Source organism: Sitodiplosis mosellana, unplaced genomic scaffold, assembly GCF_009176505.1.
Source record: "Sitodiplosis mosellana isolate CC-2019 unplaced genomic scaffold, AAFC_SMos_1.0 Smas_scaffold_2, whole genome shotgun sequence".
In the NCBI taxonomy this organism is placed as follows: domain Eukaryota; kingdom Metazoa; phylum Arthropoda; class Insecta; order Diptera; family Cecidomyiidae; genus Sitodiplosis; species Sitodiplosis mosellana.
Window position 1 is genome coordinate 7,974,079 of NW_022595245.1, and position 22,964 is coordinate 7,997,042.

At 38.5% G+C, this 22,964-nt stretch overlaps 1 protein-coding gene across 1 annotated transcript in view; it reads right to left on the bottom strand.

Annotated features, from left to right (window-relative positions):
* The window catches only part of LOC129564894 (protein disks lost), a 211,863-nt gene that overhangs the window by 13,227 nt on the left and 175,672 nt on the right, over positions 1–22,964 (bottom strand). Inside the window, exon 2 of the mRNA XM_055439145.1 lies at positions 12,451–12,527. Coding sequence (XP_055295120.1) covers positions 12,451–12,527 — 77 coding nt within the window. The remainder of the gene's footprint in view (positions 1–12,450; positions 12,528–22,964) is intronic.

The following is a 22,964-nucleotide window of genomic DNA, read 5'->3' on the forward strand; positions in this document are numbered from 1 at the left end:
TGCCCAGATTAGAGCCGAGAATAACAGATAAAATGTAAGAGAGAGTGTGTCTCATTGCTGTGGCATTTCAACAGAAGAAGATCTTTGCACAGGACGTGTGTGTGTGTCTATGAGTTTGTGACTGTGGCATCATCACGGTCGTATCGTTGAACCAGACGGTGGCAGTATCATCGTACTATACACTCAATTAGCAAAGTTTATTTATTCCGGAGCAGGCCGTCTACCATCACCAACAACACTCGGGTCAAATAATCACACATTTGGCTCGCAATCTCAACAGCCTTGAGCATTTTCTTCCCTTTCATTCCACGTGCCAGAACGCTTTTTTTCTCTCGAGACTTTCGGATAGCGCTTCGCCCGATATTTTTCTTTCAACATACCTATACCTAAAAAAAATTTGTCAATAATTTCATTCTCGTGCTTGGCTTTGTGTGTTGGAATCTCATTCAATTTATGATCGATGTTGAGTGGGCTTACGGGCATGATACGAGAGCTTCGATTAATCGTTGTGAGTATCAATTTTAAACGTGTTTTTTTTGCTATAGTCAAGTGAAAGGTTGTGTTATCCTCACAATATGCGTTCAGGCTATAAGCAAGGCTGTATACAGCACATTATTTAGCGTTAATGCACAACTTACTTCCCTGAATTAAACGGCTTTCGTAGTATCATCGCCTGCTGTTGCAATACATCCAAATGAATGATGGCTCATTTGATGACTGTCTTTTTTTTGCAACACTGCCATCCTTCGGCTAGGATGTTCAATACTACGCTCAGCATGATGACTTTACGCTATGTGTTTGTGCGAAGAAAATGCTGGCCGATAGCATACACTTTCTCCATCCCGTTCAACCTCATGTTGACTTGTGATGTTGTGTCATCAGTGTAAAGCTCTGTCACTTTGGTGGTTCTTCATTAAATTAATACCAATCGATTTTTGACCCTCTCTGTCTATTTCTCTGTCATTGTTTCTACTGCTGCTGTTGTGACTGTTAATTTGTTTGCATGATGACAACGCTGTGGGTTTGTGTGTTTTTCACTATTTAGAAGAGTGTTTGCGTGTGTTCGATGTGTTTCGGACAATTTTTGGCCATAGCACATGAACAAATAACCGGGTTTTGTACACAAATCGTCTGTAAAAATGAAATTGAGCCGCCGAAGCACACTGAATCACAAAATTCAATTGCATCATTGAGTGATTTCATTAAAAAATCATTTCCATCATTTTTCGCCGTTGTCCAGCGTTATTTTTTTTATTATTATTCTGTCACATGATTTTCAGGTGTTTGGTCAATCGAGACAAATTGCTGTAAATAACCCCAGTGCTACACACGGATACAATGTGATTTATGAATTCAAAATTATTTCCTACATTGTGTCCAATTTTTCATGAGAAGCAGTAAAAAAAGCAGCAGCAGCAGCATCAGCCGGTCAGATCAATGATAAATGTGTATGCATGAGCGCGAAAAATTAAAAATCAGTCGATGGTGTTCGGTCAAAAGCCGCTTCGAAAAACGGCTTATCTTGCATAATGAATTCGATATTTAATGTGCACAATCAAAATACGGTATGCGGTGCACGTGAGCGACAAATATGGATTTTAATTGATTTCGATCCGTAAAAAGATAATCGTTTTAAAATTATATATTGCAATCATGCAATCGCAAAATCCTCTCGCGAGATTCAGAAACAGGCGCCTCTAAAAAATGTATGCAAATTGAAATTGCAACAAGACCATGACCGTGTGTGTACGATGTGGATGGAGGACGGAGGGATTGGATTTTATTGCCATTTTTGCTGCTGCTTTTCGTTTGCTTTTATTGATTGAATTTTGTAACACGCATTCAATGATTCAATTTGAAATTTAAAAAAAAAAACAAGGATATTTACACACCATCATCGGATTCAATTCAAGCGGGCCGATTGTGCTGCTGCTACCGCCACCGCTGCCTCCATCTCCGTCAGTGACGCTTTTGCTGTAACAACCCAGCACACAATTTCATGACATATCTACTGGGACATTTTGTAACTTTTGCGACGATAAGTATTCGCATAACATTACGTTATTTGTCCATGTGAAATGTGGAATTCATGCGGAAAAAAGCCCTTTTATTGTATCTGTCTGTGTCTGTGTATCATGGACGATGAAAGAAATAATTCATAACGACGCTGTTAAGTTGTTCCATGCTGTTAATTTGAAGTAACGATTGGTTCTCTGTCTTGTTCGCAAATTCAAGGCGCAACAATGAAATGTGATGATGATTTCGAACAAGTCTGCACAATTCACCGAAGGGAATGGAATGGAAATGTATTGAGAACGAACCAACGAACAGGAGCTGCTATACCGTAAATGGATTTTCAGTTTAATTGCAACTCGTCAAAAATGGAAAGATGCGCAATTCACTCCCGAAAACCGAAACAAATGACATAGTGTACTGTATAATTTTTTATCTGTTCTAACAATTGCTTTTTTTCGGTCACATGAATAATGCATGTGCATCATGATGTGACGATGATGAGTTGATGAACACTATGAATTGAGGAACGAGAGAGAGTGAGAGTGTAAAGAACGAAACGAATGAAAAAAAATTGAATAAAAATGAACCTTGATAAATTTGATGACAACGGCAGCTATGCATGTTCGGATTTTATTGAGTGGAATATCTAAAAATGGTTTTTGCTATTTTGTTTGCAATGGCTTTGGTGGCTCGGTTTGGTAATTATCGAAGATAGCTAAGTGAATATCGTCGCATCGAAGCCTTGTGTCTGTGTGTTTGAGTGTGAGTGTGGGTGTATATGATAATTCGGTCAGTTAACAATCAATGGATGATGGTTCCTATCGCATCACTTGCATCGACTAGATGGTTGAAGCTCGAATTAACTTGACGTTTTTCTTTCGACTGAATAAACAATCGAGATGGTGTTTAAATACGAGCACCTCGACACTAATTCACTGTATTTCGTTTTCTCGAAATTAGTTTCAGGGCTTGTTTGACTTTTTACGTTTAAAATATGTATATATGTATAGGGAACGTAGGCGACGTCGAAGGCGAGAGAGAGCGAGAGGGAGCAAGAGAAGGAAAGAGAGAGAGAGAGAGAGAGAGAGAGCTCGGGCGCGACAGAAGGTGATGCACAAATATATATAAATTTGGTGGAAGGAAACCTTCACCTTTGCGGGGGTGGCCAAAGCATATCAAATAGAATTGCATTCCGATGGAAAATCCACTTTAAATTGAAAATTAATGTGCTCCAGAAACATATTTTAAGTTTTGGCATCGACAATATTAACTCTTCTTGTGTACGCTAGCGCTCTATGCAAAGACTTATGAAATTTACTCTGTTTTTGTGTGTATAGAATTCCCGCACACAAATTGCGATCGCACTGTGACGACAAGTGTATGAGTGGAAACATGAAATTTTTTTATGAAAAATCCATCCACGAAAATCCATGACAAATCTTCAGTTGCTCTCTCTCCTTTCTCTCTCACATACATTCTTTGGCGCGCTTTTATCTGTTTTGCACACACTTAGACGTGTGCAAGGGGGGGGGGGGTATTCCGGTTTTACCCCCCCCCCCAGCGATTTGGAAAATTTGACACTAGATATAATCGATTTTCAAAAGTGAGGACCTTTTTTTTTTTTTTTGGTCTTCACTTGTTTTTTGACACCCATTGGCAAAATTTTAGACCCCCATTGTGGAATTTTGACTGTTTTACAGATAGATAGAATCGATTTTAAAAAGTGAGGACCTTTTTTTTTTAGTCCTCACTTTTTTCGGAGACTGGTTTTACACTAGATAGAATCGATTTCCAGACCCCCCCTGGCAAAATCATTTTACCCGCCCCTAGAATTTTTGACCTTGCACACGTCTGCACACACTTGGCTGTGTGTATGCATGCTACAGATGAAATGATCGAGCTACAACGGTGGCTATGTTTCATGTTGTGGCATGAGCAACAGCTAACGAGAGAATATCAGTTGAAAAAAAACCCTTTTAGCAATACATTACGAGGTATGGCATATTTCTTGAAAATTATTTATCAAACTAATTCCCAACGCTTTCGGAGCCACCTGAACACAAATTCATGGCAATGCCTTTGAAAACGGCGCCACCGAATCATTTCACCCATCCCCATCCCTCGAAACTCCATGCCCGACTAATGTCTAGCACTCTACCAGTTCCTTGCCATAGTGTGTGTGTATTAGTAATTGGTATACAGTTTTGCCGAGAAGAGAATGTGAATGCATTAAAATCCAAACCGAAATAGAAGTAGCACTGAATCTATGGCTTTCTCTTGGAGCTTATTAGTCAAATCATAACCAATATGCTGTGGCACTCTTAATAAATTTATAAAAAATGACTTTGCCAACCCAACTGACGATGGCGAACTACACTCTATCTAATACCGTATTGCGGATAGTGTGTGCTCTCTCTCTCTCTCTCTCTCTCTCTCTCTCTTTCGTCATGTGAACGATGTGAATATCCCCACAACTGAATTATTATGTGTATCTAACGATACGAATAAATATATAATCCTCATTCTATTCGGTTGTACCGAAACACATCATATCGGGAATGTGCTATTGGCGTTTGCTTTTGCCATAGCTACTGTGCGAGCAAACGAGAGAGAGAGAGATGGAGAGAGTGAGTGAGAAAGAGATTTTCAACACATCGATTGCTCAACGCATCACTTCGTATCGCAACGTATCAGACATGATTAAATATTGAAACATGTTCACCCAATTTTGAGAACAACACATACACACACATGCAGACATACATGTAAATAAAGCAATTAATAAATTTTGCAAACAGACAACAAAACGCAGTGACAACAACAGCAACAAAGCCAAAATCCCATCTCTTCAGTCTTCACTTGTGGCAAATAATATTGAGTTTTGTCACAATAACTGCACAGCGCGACATGTATGATGAAGCGAGCATCTTGTTGCCATAAATCTTCTTTCATCCTATCTCTCGATTGCTATGTACATGGATTAGGCGGCGGAGGGAGAGGGAGGTGAGAGTATGTTTGTTATGGGCATTTGATTTGTTCCGGCAACTTTGTGATACAATTCGGCTTCAAAGTTGTAATTTGAACAAATCTGCGACAGAAATTAAACTTTTAAAGCTCGCCCATTAAGCGATCCAATATTGTTTTACGCGGCCATGGTTTTAGCACCGACCGAGTCCACGAATTGTTTCTCTATCTCTCCCTTTCTCTGTCACTGCCTCCTATGATTTTCTAGATTTTCAAACTTTAAATTAGATATTCCGAAATTGCATGATGATGTTGCGCACACCCCCGCCAGCCTGTCCGCGCGTACTTTTTCAAAATGTACATTTATTATATTGGTGGATGTACAAAATGAAATGTGCGGCTGTTTCTCTCGATAATTTCTTGCTCGTTTTGCTGTTACTCGTCGCTCATCGTTGGCTTTCGATTGGTGAACAAGTCTAAGAACGACATCAAAACTACCCGGGCATGTTTCTCCTTTCGTCGATTCGTTTTTCCAATTGTTCAACTTTTCTAATGGGAGATAAGCGTCAGTCATTACAATGTTAACCGTGTCGCTCTGACAACAACAATGACGACGACGATGACGACGACAATGATGATTTCTATTTAAACATACTTAAATATTCATTTATTTCGCTAGCTCCGAATATTTGATGTGGAAATTTACATTTTCAAATTTATATAACACACACACACACACACACACATTCTTTTTTCCCGTCCATTTTTCACTCTCGTTTTTAACTTCAAGAGTCTTCATTCCCATTTTCTAATTGGTTTAATTTTCCATAATAATCTCATAGTCATAATTTTATTATTCATTCTTTCTTCGGTTCGTTTCGCCTGAATTTACTCACTCTCTACCTCTGCCCGCTCTCTCTCTCTTTCTCTCCAGGGAGACAGATATATGCAAAACGGAATCGAGAGCAAGTGCGAAAGAGAGGAGAGGCAGGACGAGAGTAACTGAAAAAATAACACACGTACATAGAGACAGAGACCAGAAACCAAATGGAAAAAGCGGTGGCTGGCAATGAAGGAAATTGCTCCGGTGTAATTAAACTTTGCATAAAGTACGATTTATGAAACCCGAATTGGATGTATTTGTTTGTGAAGGGGGAGTCATATACATTTGCAATACGTTCCTTGGCAGAAAATCTTGCTACGATGTGCAAAACTTTCGGTACACATTGTGCAAGAATTGATAGTTTTAAATGTACAGAGTTGGCATAAAACCGAATGCAAGAAGGAAATAGGAACACATTGTAGAAACATGGAAAAAAAGGAAGTGGAAAAGAAAAGAAAAGACGTCGAGACGATCAAATTTCCAACTGGAAACTGTTCACGGTTAGCGTATACAGAGGGAAATGGGATGAATGCTTTAATTGTGAAATTCAACAAATCAAATTAAAATGTGCACGCCTTCAACACACTCTCAAAATTTAAATATCAAATACTCGTTATGTGTGAACAATATTTGATATTCGGCGACAACTGCTGTTCGACGTGTAAACAAAACAAACGTTCGTTCTCTCTTTATCTCTTGTTCTCACGATGGAAACGTTCCTTTCGTTCATTCGAAATATTCAACCTGTGCTATGGCATTTTTTTCTGCTTCTTCTTTTCGCTTTTGCTTTTTTGTTTTGCTTCTGTTGATTACCCTCGTTGTGATGATGATTTTCCGTCAGTCTTTGTTGTCTGTGCGAAGCGTGTAATTAAATTTATTTGGTACGATGTTAATGTGCAAACACTCGCACTCTGTGAACACCGGAGAGAGGAAAAATTGTGCACACATACACAAACTGTATCCATAAACTTCGTTAGACGAGAGATAGTGGAAGAAAATGAATGTGGATATTCACATCGTGAAAGGATTAATAAGGTAATATGTGTGTGCATCTGCTGCGAAAAAAGGAAATGAAGTTTGGTACTTGCTTCATACACACACACACACACACACAAACGGCGGCAAGGTAGCAACGTACGCTCTCGGCATTGGCGCACACACACAGTAAAACTGCGCCCAAGATAAAAGGACTTACGCAGTGGATGCGATTGTGGAAATTCATATAAAAATTATGAGTGTTGAATGAATGTTCTATTTATGGGTATATTAAGGTCTACCGATTCACTGTAATATGTAAGCTTTCATGTGGCAAAAACGCATCGTTGTCGTCGTCGTCGACGCTGCCGCCCACCACCACCATCGTCAGCGTCATCGACAAAAAGGCAGGGAAGAAGCAATATAAAAAGAAAATAGCACGCGACTTCCAGTGTGTTTTATGAGAAAGTAAAGTTGTTATTTCACTCGCAATGAATAAAAATTACAAATTCAACGCGTTCGAGGCTGGGGTACGGTGTATTCACCACTTTTTTTCGTCTTCTCTCTTTTTTCATTTTCATTTTTCCACTTGCCACCTCTGTGCCATTTGCCGTGGGCTGAAGTGTGCCGTGGAGCCTGAACTGTCTATTAAACAGCGAATAAAGCATAAATCGTTTCGGATATATTTTCTTTTCTGCATTTTATATTCGTTGTCGTTGTGCCAGTATGTGTGTGTATATTTTTTTTTTCTCTCACAATTTTCAATGGGGCACAAGATACTCTCATGTTTCATAAGAATGCTCGTATTTTATATGGGAATAACGAGCATATTAAATTAAACTTTACTTTGTTGAATGTTCAACATTTTTGGTAATTATAATATGCAAACACACAAGGGATACACACACAAACATACACACTCACTCATCCACATACATGGCATTGAATGATAATAAAAAATGGATTTTATTTTATCACTTCATATGAATTCTTAACTAATACCGTTGCCGTTTTCAAACCACACATAAAGAAGGCAGTTTTACATTTACACACGTTTACATTGTATAATCTAATGATTTAGTGCCACATCAAGGCTTATGTTTGCCGTACATGGACCGGAACGAAATGAAACCTGAATTGACTGTCGCTCACATATCTCTGACGCATTCGAGAAACAGAGAAGCCGTGTCAAAACATTATCTGCTTCTAATAAAATTTCACGAAAAGCCGAGAAATTAATGCGTTCAAAACGTATGCATAATAACGTCAAATACACATACGCACACACACACACACACCAACCACGTGAGCAGCGAGCGAACAAAAAAAAGTGCGAGAGCAAAAAAAGCAATAGAAAAGAACGAACATGAACCAAGGGGATAAAGAAACTTTCATAAACACATTAAAATGCGGATTAAATCAAGTTATGGAGACATGCATATTAAAAATTGAATGCGGCAGTAGGAGTGAAGTGACAAATGAGAAAACAGAACAAGAAAAAAATGCGCACAGAAACATGGGTTTTTGTGTGTCGTGTGTAACTAATTCAGTGCTCCCTCTGAGCGCAGATTATCAATTTTAACGATTGAGAGCAGAATAACAAGGTTACATAACCGATTTGCATTCACATCCATTTTTTTTTCCTTCGTTTCTTCGTCTTTATTTTGCCATCCACCCTCACAGGCCGCCTTCATTCAATTCTATAGCTACCCACATCCCACAAACACTACTCCACAAGTGTTTGTCACAAACTCGAATTGAATTATCTCATCACATTTTATGTCTAATAATAATGGAAGAAGGAGGCAGAAAAAAAAACGAACTCGTAGCGCCTTTGGCTGAATTTTCGTTTTTGCCCGAAAAAAAGGCGACGATGATGATGATCTATTTTCTAATCGCTATGCGTGCTCTCTACCATCTTTCTCAAGCAATCGACGTGCTTGCCCGATGGCAGATAAAAATGATTCACGCTCGCGTTTCGGCTTCTTCATGCTCAGCCTTTTGTCGAACACACATTTTGAAGCAAATGCTCCGTGTTTTTTTTTCTTACTTCTCCGGCATTAACCATAAATTATTGCGATTATCGTTGACACGCGGTAGCAATGGAGCGTCTACGTGATTTGTCTACCACTCACTCTCTTTCTTTCTCCATAACACACTCACTATATCTTTCTCTCTATCTCGTTCAAAATATTTATGTGCTTTTGTGTTTTCTATAACAATTTTGTTGGCTACATTTTTTGATTATTTATTTCTAATTTACTGTACTCGAACGAATGTCATTAAGAGTGATGTACGAATTTTCGAACAAATTCGAGAGACCCAAACAGTTACAAATGCAAAAACATAACAGCAAAAAAGGCAGCAGCAAACAGAAATCTGAAAAAGAAGCAGTCTCACTGCTTAATTTATAGCATGCAACATATCGTTCGGATCCTGACTAAGAGTCTGTTTAGCAGCAGCAGTAGGCAACACAACTTTTTGTATCAGCTCGCTTAGTCATCACATTCATTCATGCGAGAGTGAAAAAAAAGTGAACGAAATTATGTATTATATATATAAACAAATGAACAACGAAATGACAACCGACAAAGCAGGTAGAGATAGGCATAGGTATGAATATAATTGCTTTATAGTGCGTGCTGTTTTGGTTTTCGTGATTGTTTTCGTTTCCATTTGTAGCTTTTTTTTCTCTTTGGCTGTTGCTGTTGCTGCGGCTCACTTTTTCTCGTCGGTGAGCCTTATCGTCGTCGTCGTCGTCAGCTCGGTTGCCATTCGCGCTCGGCTGAATCATTTTTTCTCTCCGTGTATTTTGGTTTGGGTAGGTGTACGAAGACATCAAATATTCAGTTTGAGGCTTTGTGCCGAATAAGCTAGCATGAATTAAGGATGCCTTTTTGCATCGTCAGGACCAATAAATTTAAATGGAATGCAGACTGAATGGGAACTAGACAACAACAACAATAACAGCGACATCGGAACGAAGAATGACTAACGACACTTACACACACACGCACAAGAGGAAGAGCAAGAGTGAGGAAGAAAAAAAAGAAGAAGCGAAGATGAACGTGAACAACGATAATGAAAGTATCACGACAAATGGCAACGATGACAACGTTCGTTCTTTCGCTGTCGTGTGTAAAAGAATAGACGAACACAAGATCGCAATAAATTTATCACGCGCACATCCTGTCAACAGAGTCATTTAAAAATTTACACATCTCATGGCTGATTTCCGCGAAGCATTTGGCAAAAAGCTCCTTTTCTGGTTGAATAAATAAATATGTGCGCGCGACATCGTACATGTACGAAAATAATTGTTGAGCAATTTATATGTGTGATGCGCCACTTGCGCCGACGACAGCGACGACGAGCATTGGGTTGAGCAGAGAGCAAACTGAACGGTGTGGCGTACGAACGTGCACGCAAACAAGACAGGGGACATAGAATGGATTACGATCATTAATGTCAAACAAATATCTATCATTGATATTTATAGCGATGAACCGTTTGATATATGGCCATGATATGAGAAATATTGCGTAATAAATGGGTGGAAACAGTACGTTTGCATTTGCAGGTGATTAATATATTAATAATAAAATAATGTCAAAGGATTTTCTCAACTCGACAAACGATATCACTCGATTTCCGGAATGGAATTTGCCTCCATGCTCAAAATCGGTTGTAAGCTGCTTACAAGGTCCCAAGTGCACATCGCATTTAACATTCCGAGGGACGTGTGCGAGAGTGAGAGAGCAAGAGAAAGAGAGGTAGAGAGTGAACGAGCTTGAATTTTTGAACGGGATTTCGAATTGTGTATTTGTACTGTACCGTGCGCTACACAGCGCATATACGAACCACTTGCCATGACACAGGAAATGAACACTAAAAGCATATCGAAGGGTACGAGGTAAATAAGCGGAAATTGTTTTATTGTTTATTTTCAAGCCTTTTCACCATTTTTATTGCGCATTTTAAATCTTTGTTCCACACAACAATCAAACGGCACAAGAAAATGTGTAACAACCAAAGACGAACTTTATGATTGGGTGAAGAAAAAAAAACTTTGTGGAAAGAAAACTCAACAATAATGATGATTAAGAGAACGAAATTAACTGAAAAAGTGGAAAAACGAAAAGAGAAAGAAAACATATCCACGACTGTTTGGAAAATAAAACAAAGATTGAGTTTCTTGATTCGTTTCGTAATTTTGTTATTGTTTTTTTTTCTCCATTTTGAATGTTTTTACAAAATTCAGGAAAATAAAGAAGTAACAAATTTTAAAATATAATTCATAAATTTTATCGTGCAATGCAGCAAACGAGAATAAGATGAAATGGAAAAAATGACGACCACAACGACAACGAAGGCGGCGGAAAACGAGAAGGGCCACGGTCACATTAGCTGAACAAGATGCAGTTGTTTATCTCTAAATTTTCCCATTTTTCTCTACCGCTGCCTTCTCTCTCTCTCTCTCTCTCCTGCTTGAGTGTGTGTGTCGTCTGTTTTGCCCGTCCATTCGCCTTGAATGTGCCGTGACTCAGAAGAACAAAACACGGCAACGAGTTTAAATAGAAATGAGTTGAGACAAGTAATCCATAACATGAATACATTCATTAAGTATCTTTCCTTCGTGGCCGTGTTCTTTTTTCCTTTTCTCTTTCTTTCTCGTTCGTTGTGTAGTTTTGTGCGTTATAAACATTTTTGCATGAAAACGAAGGAGAAGAAGAAAACGCAGCCGAGCAAAAATGTCATAAATTTCGCCCAAGGGAAAATCACGTCATTGTCATCCACAAACCAGCTTTAGATCGATGTAATTCAGTTGAATGAAACGAGGAAAAAAGTACGAGTGAGAGATAGTGAGATAGATAGAGGGAGAAAAACGTACGAAAAGATGTCTAGAACAATTACGGACGCGAAACGAAACAATAACATAGCTAGCAAATTACGAACGAACCGAGAGTTTGTGTGTGTGAGTGCTGCGAGCAGAGAAACCAACAAACAAAACCATTATAATTGAAACGTGAAAGGCTATGCCAACATACAAACGTACACACAGAAAAAGAGAGAGAGAGAGAGAGAGAGAGAGAGAGAGAGAGAGAGAGAGACCATTAGGCTGCTTTAAGCTTAGTGGAATGGACTTGGTTGTATTTTGCTGTTTTTGCCTTAGTTCTATTTTCTGTTTTGTTTCATTTTTTACATATCCTAGCAATCCTTTTTCTTCTCCGGTTTTATTTACATTTTTGTTACCTTCGATCCTTTGCGCTAAAAAATGCGCAAATTTGACTGATGCGATGTGTTATTTCATGCAATTCCATACTCGAAAATGTTTGTCAGAAATATTTATATGAGTTCTGATATCTCTCGTTCTACCTTTCTTTCTCTGTTCTGTGTTCTCGGTGCTTAACTTTTTGTGTGTCATCGTCATCGTCATTGTGCATTTGTACAATTTCTCTCTTTATTCTCTACCTTTGTTCCAATTAACATAAAACAACTGCTTCTTCTGACAACGATGTCATGTTTGTGCTAAGAAACACATCATTCTCCCCGAAAAAAAAACTACCGTATCATCTCGTGAAAAAATGATATGCAAACACATATATACTTACTCTTCGGTTTGATTGCGAACAAAATTCAGGAAGTACACGGCAAATTCCTCAATGCTGCATTTCGTTCTCTCCTCATTCTGCAAGATAAAAATGGATTAAATGGCTTTATTTTTCAACTTTGTTTCACATTGAAATATTTGGTTATTTGATCCTGATAAAATGTTGAAGCGATTAAATTTTCTCTCATTTCATTTTTTCTCTCGAAAAAGTCTAGCACAACACAAAATTACACGGAGCAAAATATGAGTTCATGGCAAATTTACGGCGAACGTTTAGGGATTGGATATTTATTCCTAAACATCGTTGTGATCCAAATGGGCTTGTCACTTAAAAAAGGTGTGTTTTTGCAATCAATAGATTTTCCATTGAATGCTCACGACGTGACAAAAGAATAATGGGCAATTCACAACATGCGTATTGGCACCAGCGGGCTTTTACAGCAACGATGGATTCAAACATAGTTGACGAAAATTGCCAGAGTGTTACAATTGAGAGAGAGAGAGAGAGAAAGAGAAAGAGAAAGAAAGAGGAAACAATTTCCAAATGTTTATCATATCAAAAACTGTCACATCCCAATGATAGATCACCCCATATTCTAACATCAAATAATTTCATCCGTGCAGCAATCGATCGAATGTGACTCACACACATGAAAATGCCAAGCTTCATTGCAATAGCCTCGACACATTATACAATTTTGTTGAACACACAGTGTTCCTGTGCTTTCGCCTCATTTCCTCGGCTCATAACAGTTTGTTCTTTTTCGGGTTTTATTCATTGCTCACGCAAAATTCGTGGGAATTCGCCACTATGCATTTCGGTTGGGAAACCCATTTCGTAATTTCATTTGGTTCGAAAAGAAAATATTTACCTTTCAGTGACAGTTGGAAGTTTTTTTTTCCTTTGCTTGTTCTTTTCTCCCGTGTCAGTTGCGCGTATATGTGTTAACTAGAGTATATCAAAATAAAATTTGATGGATGTTTCATTCCCATTCCAATTCCAATTCGTTTGTGTATCCGCGCCTGCTTCGCTAAACTCTTTTTAAATTCTTGTGTTTTACGGTGGCACACGCACCGTCGCGTACACGCATACACACACGCAGATAGAGCGCAAAAACAACACAAGTCGAAGTTTTTCAGCTGAACAAGAATAGATGAGGTGCGGGCACATGGTTGGTGCGTGTGACGAGGTATAAAATATCATTTTATCAAACCAATGCCGTACGCCTACTTGATAAGATCCATATCTGTTCGAGTTGAAAAATTGATTACAAGCAAAAGCATTTGAATTATAAATGCCGAAAAAGCCCATTCGCATTCATGTTCTTCCCGAATGTGCGGATAGATCATGGCGGGAGAACGAGCTCTCGCACATTGCATACGATATTAATTTTAAAACGCTTTGCAATGTGCGTGCTTACGATAATTGTTTCATTCATACAGAAAACGGTTGAGCGCGGAGGGGCGCAGGCAGCAACCATGTGAGCGCTGGCAAGTACCATGTTTGTGTATTATTTAATGAGCATTTTACTTGCAAACACATTGAACATTGCCAACATTTTCAGGCGAGGCAAAGGATTTTCTCTCGTAATAAATACTCTCACTCTCTCGCTTTCTCATTCTTCGCCATGGCAAAAGAAAACATCCCGAATGCCAAGCGCCACATCGTCAAACTGCATGTAAATATACAACGGATCAAGTACATCTACCGACAGCAATGTTTTACAATCCTAATAAATAGTTACTTTTGTGTGCGCTACAATTTAAGGGCATAAGTAAATAAACTTTAAAATTTTCGTAACGCTCACGCTCTCCAAATTCCCACTCTCTATGTTCTTCTCGCAGAAAGCAATTTCCATTTTGGATTTTCGCATCACATCCGAAAATATTCCGTTCAGCCAGCCAGACAGCCAGCATTCAATTCAGTTTTTGGTATTTGTTTTGTTGTTATGGTTGAAAATTACGTATAAAATAAACGAATGTAGGCAAATTGAAAGCCAACGCAATGGAATGGGGTTTATTCGGTGAATATCTTGGCCTTATTGAATAAAACTTTTGTGAAATGAGCATTCAACAACTTGTTATCACGTCAAAAACATAAAAATAACCCAAATGTTTATACGTATTTGATTTAAACATTTTTACGTTGTTTCATGCGCAACTTGAAATTATTCTTCGTTTCGGTATGTACGTAGTTGTTGAAACAAATAATAATAATGAACACGTAGTTGTTGAAACAAATAATCTTTTTTCGGCTGTCTGTGCCGGAAATTTGTGGCATCAACGAAAACGGATTGCGAATCGTTCAGATGATTGTTTTCTGTTTGCAACGTCAAAATCTCCCCATGTTCATGACATTTTAAAAATTATTCTTCTTCGAACTAGCAGCGCGTTACGTATAAATGCGGAAAAATGAAGTTCTGAAATCTTATAATTTCTGCATAAATGGAATGTTATAGCATTTAAGCTCACTAAATTTACAGACGATTTTTTTGCTTCTTCTATCATTATTTGCCATGTTCATAACGAGTGAACATGTTTCATAAGATAAAACCCTTTGGGCACAAGTCAAATCCACTTGTATTTACTTAAGCGCATAGTAGAAATATCATCAGAAATATTCGGGATTTTTTTCTTCTCTGTCGTCGTTGTGGGTGTATATGTGTGTGTGTGATGTATTTCATCATCTCATTTCATTCTCTCATTTTGTCAACATCCTTCTTTGCCACCGTCGATTTATTCTCGTCATGGAATTTATGTTAAGTATATGACGATCGATTGTGGATATAAGCTTTAGACACACATAAATTCTGCTGTTATCTGTCACATTGGCACACAGTAAAAGTCGTTCATCTTCGGCTCTCTCTCGGTGTGTGTAGTGTATCGTCTATTCCAATGTACTATGTGTACTGTTGCTCTTCACGCATCTAGGCAAATAAACTGCAACAAGCAAGCAGTTCCACATTCGTTTAAATTTGATTTGAATGTCATTCATCCGATTTTATGCATATGTTGATTTCGTTTGTCTATTCAATGCTCTCTGTATGCCTCTCTTGCTCACTCGCTCGCTCGCTCGCTCGCCATAAACTCTATACGCTAAATGGCTGGAAGCGAGAAGTCAGAGAATTTAGATAAAAGGCGCATATTTTATGTACCAGTAGTAAAATGAAAAGACTGCCTCCTATTCCGTCACGTTTTTGAGATAGTACATCAGTTGGTAGATTTTTTTTTCATTAAAATATACTACACAACATATAAAATGTAACAGTGTGAAAAGATCACAGAGCCCCAACTTCTGCTCCGTTGTTTTGAATGAAAAGCGTATCAAAGGTGGAATTGGGAAGTTCCAAAGAATATGGTTTTCCATAGAATACGGAATACAAATGAAATGCGTCTCAAAATGGGCCATATGGAAAGCTAAGATCTTGTCTTCGTCACCGTCGCAATCAAATGAGCTGAAACATTTTGAATTTCGTCACATGTGCGCTAAATATTGCTGCCAAAATGCTTTGAATCACTTGCACGTGTACAAATAAAATGACGAACCACCGTCATACTGAATAACCCAGCAATCACCAGACATATCTTTTGAACTTTTCAAAGTGTCACGATGGAATTTATTCATTTTCTAAATTGTGTTTGTGTGATCGGCACTCTGGCCTACGTTCATATATTGCCATTGTTGCAGTCGGTGTTGCTGTTGTTCTCGCTTTCGAAATCTTCAATTCATTTCCTTGGCACGATGTGAAATGAGTTATTTGAAGATCTCATGCAAATATTTCTCGAGTCAAAGAACTTATCCAGTTTGAACCTCGACTCAAATGCAATCATATAATATGCACACAAGACACAAGTACATAGCAACCGTTGATGCTGCTGCTGCTGTATCTTAGTGAACTGAAGGAATTTGCGGCAAATGTAAACAATTTGTATTTAAACATTTTCCCTGAGTGAAGTCAAGAGAGACTGGCATTTGGCATACCAAAACGAAACGAAGAATGAAACCGAACACAGAAATTAAAAAAGGGAATTGATTTTGCATGTTGTTGCAAAGTTACCATTTGAGTAAGCAAACGACGATATATATTGGATGGGTATAAATAAATTCAAAAGCCGGGATAAGTGTGTGAGAGAGTGAGAGAGGGAGAGAGAGAGAGACAGCCGTGCAATGTATCAAGCGAATAAATCTCATTCCAGAACGTGGCTGATGCAGTCTGTGCAATAATATGTTTACGCATATCGAGTGAATTGCTGATGCACCAAACGAAATGCACATAAATAAAGTACACACCACACAGAGTAAAAGAATTATCTGGAATATGGCATCGACATCGACATCGACATCGACATCGTGTGTTCATTCTCTTTCGCTCTGGCTCCCGCTCACCCGAAAAAGTGTGAAGTGATAAAAGGCTGGGCGAAAGAGAGACAGAGACACACAAAAACAAGTGAAACGAGGAGCAAGGGAAAAATTGGCATGCATTTAACAGTGTTTTTGGGTGTGAATACTGTCTGTCTGCGTTGCACTTTTAATTTGAATTGAAAGGCAATGCGATATATATAACTGCAGTAGAAAAAATGAATCCGGTAAGTAGGTGTATTGTTATGTGGTGTACACATCAATTTTGTTATAAATTTTCAGTATTTCCATCCAATTTCGAGTGAAACAAAGGAGTGACGGCTTTTTACTCAGCACACACAGAGACAGTGCAGTGGAGCGCATAGCAAAGCACACTACACAAAATACGTACGTATATCAACAGTTGTGGCGGTGGCGGCGACATCAAGAATCCAAAAAAAAAAAACAAAGGAATAAAATGCTGAATTGAATTCTAGCCACTTTTCACTGCAAACAAAAACTTGAAACGAAAAGAAGAACCTCGAAAAAAAAGGAACGAACGAACAGCGCAACAGAATCAATTGATTGCTCGACAAAGCCAACAAGAATATATATAAATGTGCATTGTGTCGGGTGCTCTGTTGGCATCGCGTATTTACGATTCGAATGGATTGGATTGGATTGGATGGAAAATAAAAACCGCACGCATTACATTTACATCCACAATAAACTATAATAACAGCAATCAGTGTTCATTTTGAGTCTGAGCCAAGAGATATTCCAATACGACCGCATGAGCGAGAGGAAGAGGGAACGACTACAAGAAACTTTGAAGAACGAGACGAGAAACAATGAAAGGAATTACGACGAAATGAAAAGGAAACGAAATGATGAACGCGAAGATGTCTCGCTATGTACAAATGCTGCACTCGTGAAATAACAATCTAATGAGAGAAAGAGAATGGATTATGCGGACAGAAAGCAAAATGTGTATGTTCCTTTGTATGTATGTTGGCTTGATATGCGATGTGCCTCACAAAATAGGCCTAAACAGCAGTGTAAGGGTCAAAATATTTTAACAGCAATAACCTTGACTTCTTCAACGATGCAATATTTCGCAACGACAGAGACTATTACTACCGAGTGTGAGTGCCTCGACACCGAAATGCGCCGAACAATGGCAATGCTTTGCGTGGAATGCCTCTGCACCCATTCAAATATACATGTGAACACACACACACACACGGCACAGAGCCAAATACAAAGGCATGCACGAGCTCACGTCTGAACTTCGTAATGGTTCGTGCAACGCATCGGCCGAAAAAAACAACACTGCAATTCATTGAATAAAGCAAACACACAGACACATATATATTTTGTGTGCATTCTTCATGAGGCTACATTATTAAAATGTATTCGAGCAAACACAACAAAATGCACATCAAAATGAAATCAATGCACTCACTCTCACGTAGTCTGTCCGTTTATCCAGACATGGTGTCAAAAGTGTGTTGTTGTTGATCGTCGCAACAACACGACAGTCGGATATTTTAGATGGACCTGTCGTTGTCCGAATTTCATATACATATATGTGATTGTTGTTATGATTTTCTATGGAAAATAAGCTGCATGAGCCGTCCAAGAACATAATATGCAAATGCCGCATTGGTCAGTTCAAGTATGGATTTTTATTACATGCAAAACATTCACTACCTTCACTCTTCATTACAAGAGTGAGGAAAATGTAATGGTAGAGTGAACGAAAAAAGCAACCGAAAAAAACGCAGCAGCACCGAAAGAGCAAAAACCGTTCCAGAGCGGTTCCAAAAATAGCATTCTGTCGAAATGGTGGCTGTGAATTGGTTCGGATCCTCCGACAGCAACAATAATGATAAATTTATTGGGTAAACCAAAACGCAACTGCATCAAGCAAGCAAGCGAATAGAGAGACAGAGGCCCTTGTTTCTTGAATGCGAATTTCTGTATGAATCGCATTTTGTATAATTCGTTATAGCACTGCATTGACGTTGTGTGTTACGCGCCGTTGAAATTTTTACACTTTTCACATTGTGCTCGCCGACGTTCTCTCGACGACCTTTTGGCTTTGCCATTTTTATTTCTCACTCGTTTTGTTTTCGGTTCGTTCATCGCCTTGGCCCTGGAACAACGGCGAAAAAACTAAGAATAAGAAGAAGAAGAATAATAAGAAGAAGAGCAAAAGCAAAGAAATAAATGTACTCGAGGGAACAACGGCGCACTAACAGTATAATTTGATTATATGAAACAAAAGAAATGGGCGAGTTATATATTAAGGTGCAGCAACAGGAAAATTACACATTGATTTTGTGTTCGTTGTTTGTGGTGAATTTGAGTGTTCTTTTTCTTGGTTCTGTTCGTGTTGTGGGTCTCATTGGTCGTTGGAAATTTCCGTTTTGTATAGTTGTTACCTCGGTATCGTTTATTTTATATTTGCACTCGAGCACAGGGTCTCATCTCTCCTTCTCTCACACTCTCCATCCCGTTTTCATCATTTTAATCTGCAGAAACATGCATTTATTATTTTTCGTTTTCTTCGCTCCAAACTTTGGTGATCGCTTTCGTACTCTCGCTGCTCAATCTAGTTTTGCGTGTGTATCTCATTTTCAGGACTTGAATTGCGAAACATTAAATGAAATTAAAAGTTCGCTGAGTGGAAGAGGATGTCGCACACGCAGCACGTTTGCCACTATACACTGAAGTGATGCCGTGTGCAAGAGCGAACAAACGAACGGGCAAAACGGGTTTTTCGACTTTGACCTTTTTTCATGAACTTTTCTTTGGTTTTTCACTAAAGGCAATTTAAATAAATTCCTTTTCAATCCCACACAACCGAGTTGCAAATCAAGATGATTCTCGCGCGCACAGCTCGCATCCGCCTGCTCACTCACTCATTCACTCATTTTCTCTCTCTCTCTCTCTCTCTCTTCCATCACCACATGATTCGTTTTGCCTCTGTCTTCTTTCTTCGTCTTCTTCTTTATCGCAACGGATGAGGAAATCTGCCGTGATGATGATCAAATAGAATCTTCGTTTCTTTTGTTTTGCTGCAACAATAAAGTTGATTGATTCTCGAAGCCGGGAACTGAAAGATAACGACTTGACAAAGAATGAGCGGAAAAAAGTGTGCACAACGAGACCGTTGATGGATTGAGTCATGAGCGAATTGCTTTTCCCTTTCTCTCTCTCTCATGCTCCATCTTTTTCACGTACGGTTGACTCCATCTGCACACGCTTCCGATTCTTTTTTTTCCCAATTCTCCGAATTGATCCATTTTAAAGCGAGTAGATACGGAAAAAAATTGGTAGAAATTGAATCTAAAAATTAATTATCCCTTTTGTTCTGTCGCGGAAAAAGAATCGGACTTCATTTATTTAAAATAGCGTCCGTTTTTATCCGCGACATGAGCGACATAAGCGACCGACGGTGTAAGGAGCACAGTGTGCTACCGCGACCTACCTCAATTCACTTAACGCTCCACCGTTTACAACAAGTGAAACCAAACTTGTTTCGTTCGTTCGCTCAGCGAGCACTGTCTCTTGGCGACTTCGATTAGTTTGGTTTGCTTTAAGGTCGTTACCATCGTTAAGAATTGATTCTGTGAGTCAAAGACGTTGACATTTGTTTATTTTTCGTTCAAGTATTTATATTCTTCTTGTGTTATTTTTCTCTCTTTCTTTTTTTTTGCTGCCATTTTCTCTTGCCCTCATCTTTGGTCTTTTCGTTTTGCTCTGTGCAGTATTAACATCCAATGCTCATTATTTCATTGCCGACATTTCTAAATACGATTCGATCGGTTGCTCGATGCTCTCTTCTGAACGCATTAGAAAAGCATCAATCTAATCCAATAATCTAGACATAATGTTGATTTTAAGTCATTTAGATCGCATTGAACCGTACACAATGACAGCATGTGTTCGATGTTTCCTTTTTGTGGCATCGCATTTATAGTGCGCGCTGTTGTTGTGATTGCCATCAAGCAAAAGAAAATGTGTGTGTGTATGTATACACGAAAAACGGGAATAAAACCAGAGAGAGAGAGTGTGTAAAGACCAATGAAGTGATGCATAAGAGAGCCAGCATGAATTTGGCACTTTGTGTCATTTTCGCTTTTGCCTGTGTGACACAATCCCAATAAACACAGCTTTGCACAGCAACGTGGGTCGACCTGAGTATGTGTGTGTGTGTGCATTTTGTCGGACCGCTGTGTTTCGTTTGACGCGTATCTAACTATTAAATACAACACCTCTATTAGAGGTCCTCTAATCTGGATCAAAATATGTTTATATTTTTCTTTTCTTTATTCTTCTCTAAATCTTCATCGTTTCAATTCTTTTCGAAATTGAGAGATAGCGTTTGGTCTGCGTTTGATTCGTATTTGTGTAATGTCATGTTTATTACGAGTTTGATACGTCTGTGTCAGTGCTAGTTTGTGCACATATGGGACGGATTGATGGAACATGCACATGAAATGTTTTGAGAGACGCCTTCAGGGCTTTGATTGATAACGACCAAAATGGTACGTTTTTCTTCCTTCTCTTTCTCGATTTTTCCATTCTCAAACTGTTCGCTTTGTCGTTTGTCGGGCTCTCGATATTTTTTTTTCGGTTAGTGATTTGCATTCAGTAGTCAAGCACATTAATTCCTCTGAGTTGAACTTTCGATAGCAGTTTAATGACTATTCGCTGTGAATGGCGGTAAAGACGTACAGCTGTGTATGGTTTCATTCCAAAATGGAAATTAGATGGTATCCTATTGTGAAAAGACCACTTGAACGAAATAGAAATTGAGCGATTTATTTTTATGTCGAAATGATTTCAGTGGTTGTTTTTCTTTTGTTTGGCTTGTAGATACACGGGTTTTCGTGCTTGTGATTATGGATGTAGTTCCAATTCGTTCTCTCTCTCTCATTCTATTTCGTTGTTGGAGTTTTATTTGATTCATCCATCGAACAGAGAAAATGTCAAACTGTGTATCGATGTGACTGCATGTGGATGACGATGCCGGAGAATGGCAGAAAAAATGAAGTCAAAGACCAAAAATGACACCGGAGATGTGATTACGAACTGAGAATTATCTGTCAAATGGCACAAGAAAGGAAATAACACGTCAAATATCCCTGGAGATATTCTTTTCGCTCTCGATATATTCAAGTGGTATACACTGACTTACAAAAATCGCTGAAAAAACACAATCAACATGCGCGCGGGTGTCAAGTGGATACGAATAGTTTATTGAACATTCGTTTTCCATCATTTTGATTCCGTTTCTATTCATTTTTGCAATAATGATGTTGTTGCTCGCTCTCCTCTTCACAAATGTGTCAATGTTCACTTGGAGAAAAATTGAGATATTTCATTCGGTCGATACGCCCGATTTTTTGTTTCGGTTTTTCTGTCAAATTTCTACAGCTCACTGAAAATGTTTCACGTTCGCGTCACATTTATCATTCGAGAGCTATATAAAATATTCCGTTGACAAATTAATGTTAAATTTAGATGACAACATCTTTATGACAAGAAAAATTACATAGTTTCCATCGACCGTGTTCAATCCAATTTCCATTGCAATTTTCTCGCTGTACACAACAGTTGGAATAGCAAACTATAGCAGTTTCTAGTGCATGCAATGTACGCAAAGATGATGAACATGTGCATATGAATATAGAATTCTGTTTCTTTCAAGCAAAATTACATTTAATCAGAGCTGTTTGTGTATGTGTAGGAAAATGTAGAAAAATAAAAACAAACGTACCAACAACGGTGACAGTGAAGAGCGGAAAAATATACGAAAACATTTTGAAAATAGCGCATTTTGAACACATATTTTATTTTGTTATATTTAGCATTAGTCATCGTCAAAGATTGTACAACGGCAGCGCACAATTTCCAGAAGAACTAAAAAAAAACGCCAGAGTAAGTGCTAGAGACGGAATATATAATGCTTCATGCAATAATAACCAGTCCGAAATGAAAAGTGCTAACGAATAAATGTGAGAATTGTTCAACACTTTGCTCGTAACAAAGAGTGACAAAATCTAAACATTTGGTTTTGAAGACCAGTCTGAGTAAAAAAAAACACGCTAAAGAACACTACGTACAACGATGACAAAGTGAGTCTAAAAGCAGAGCCAGAGCCA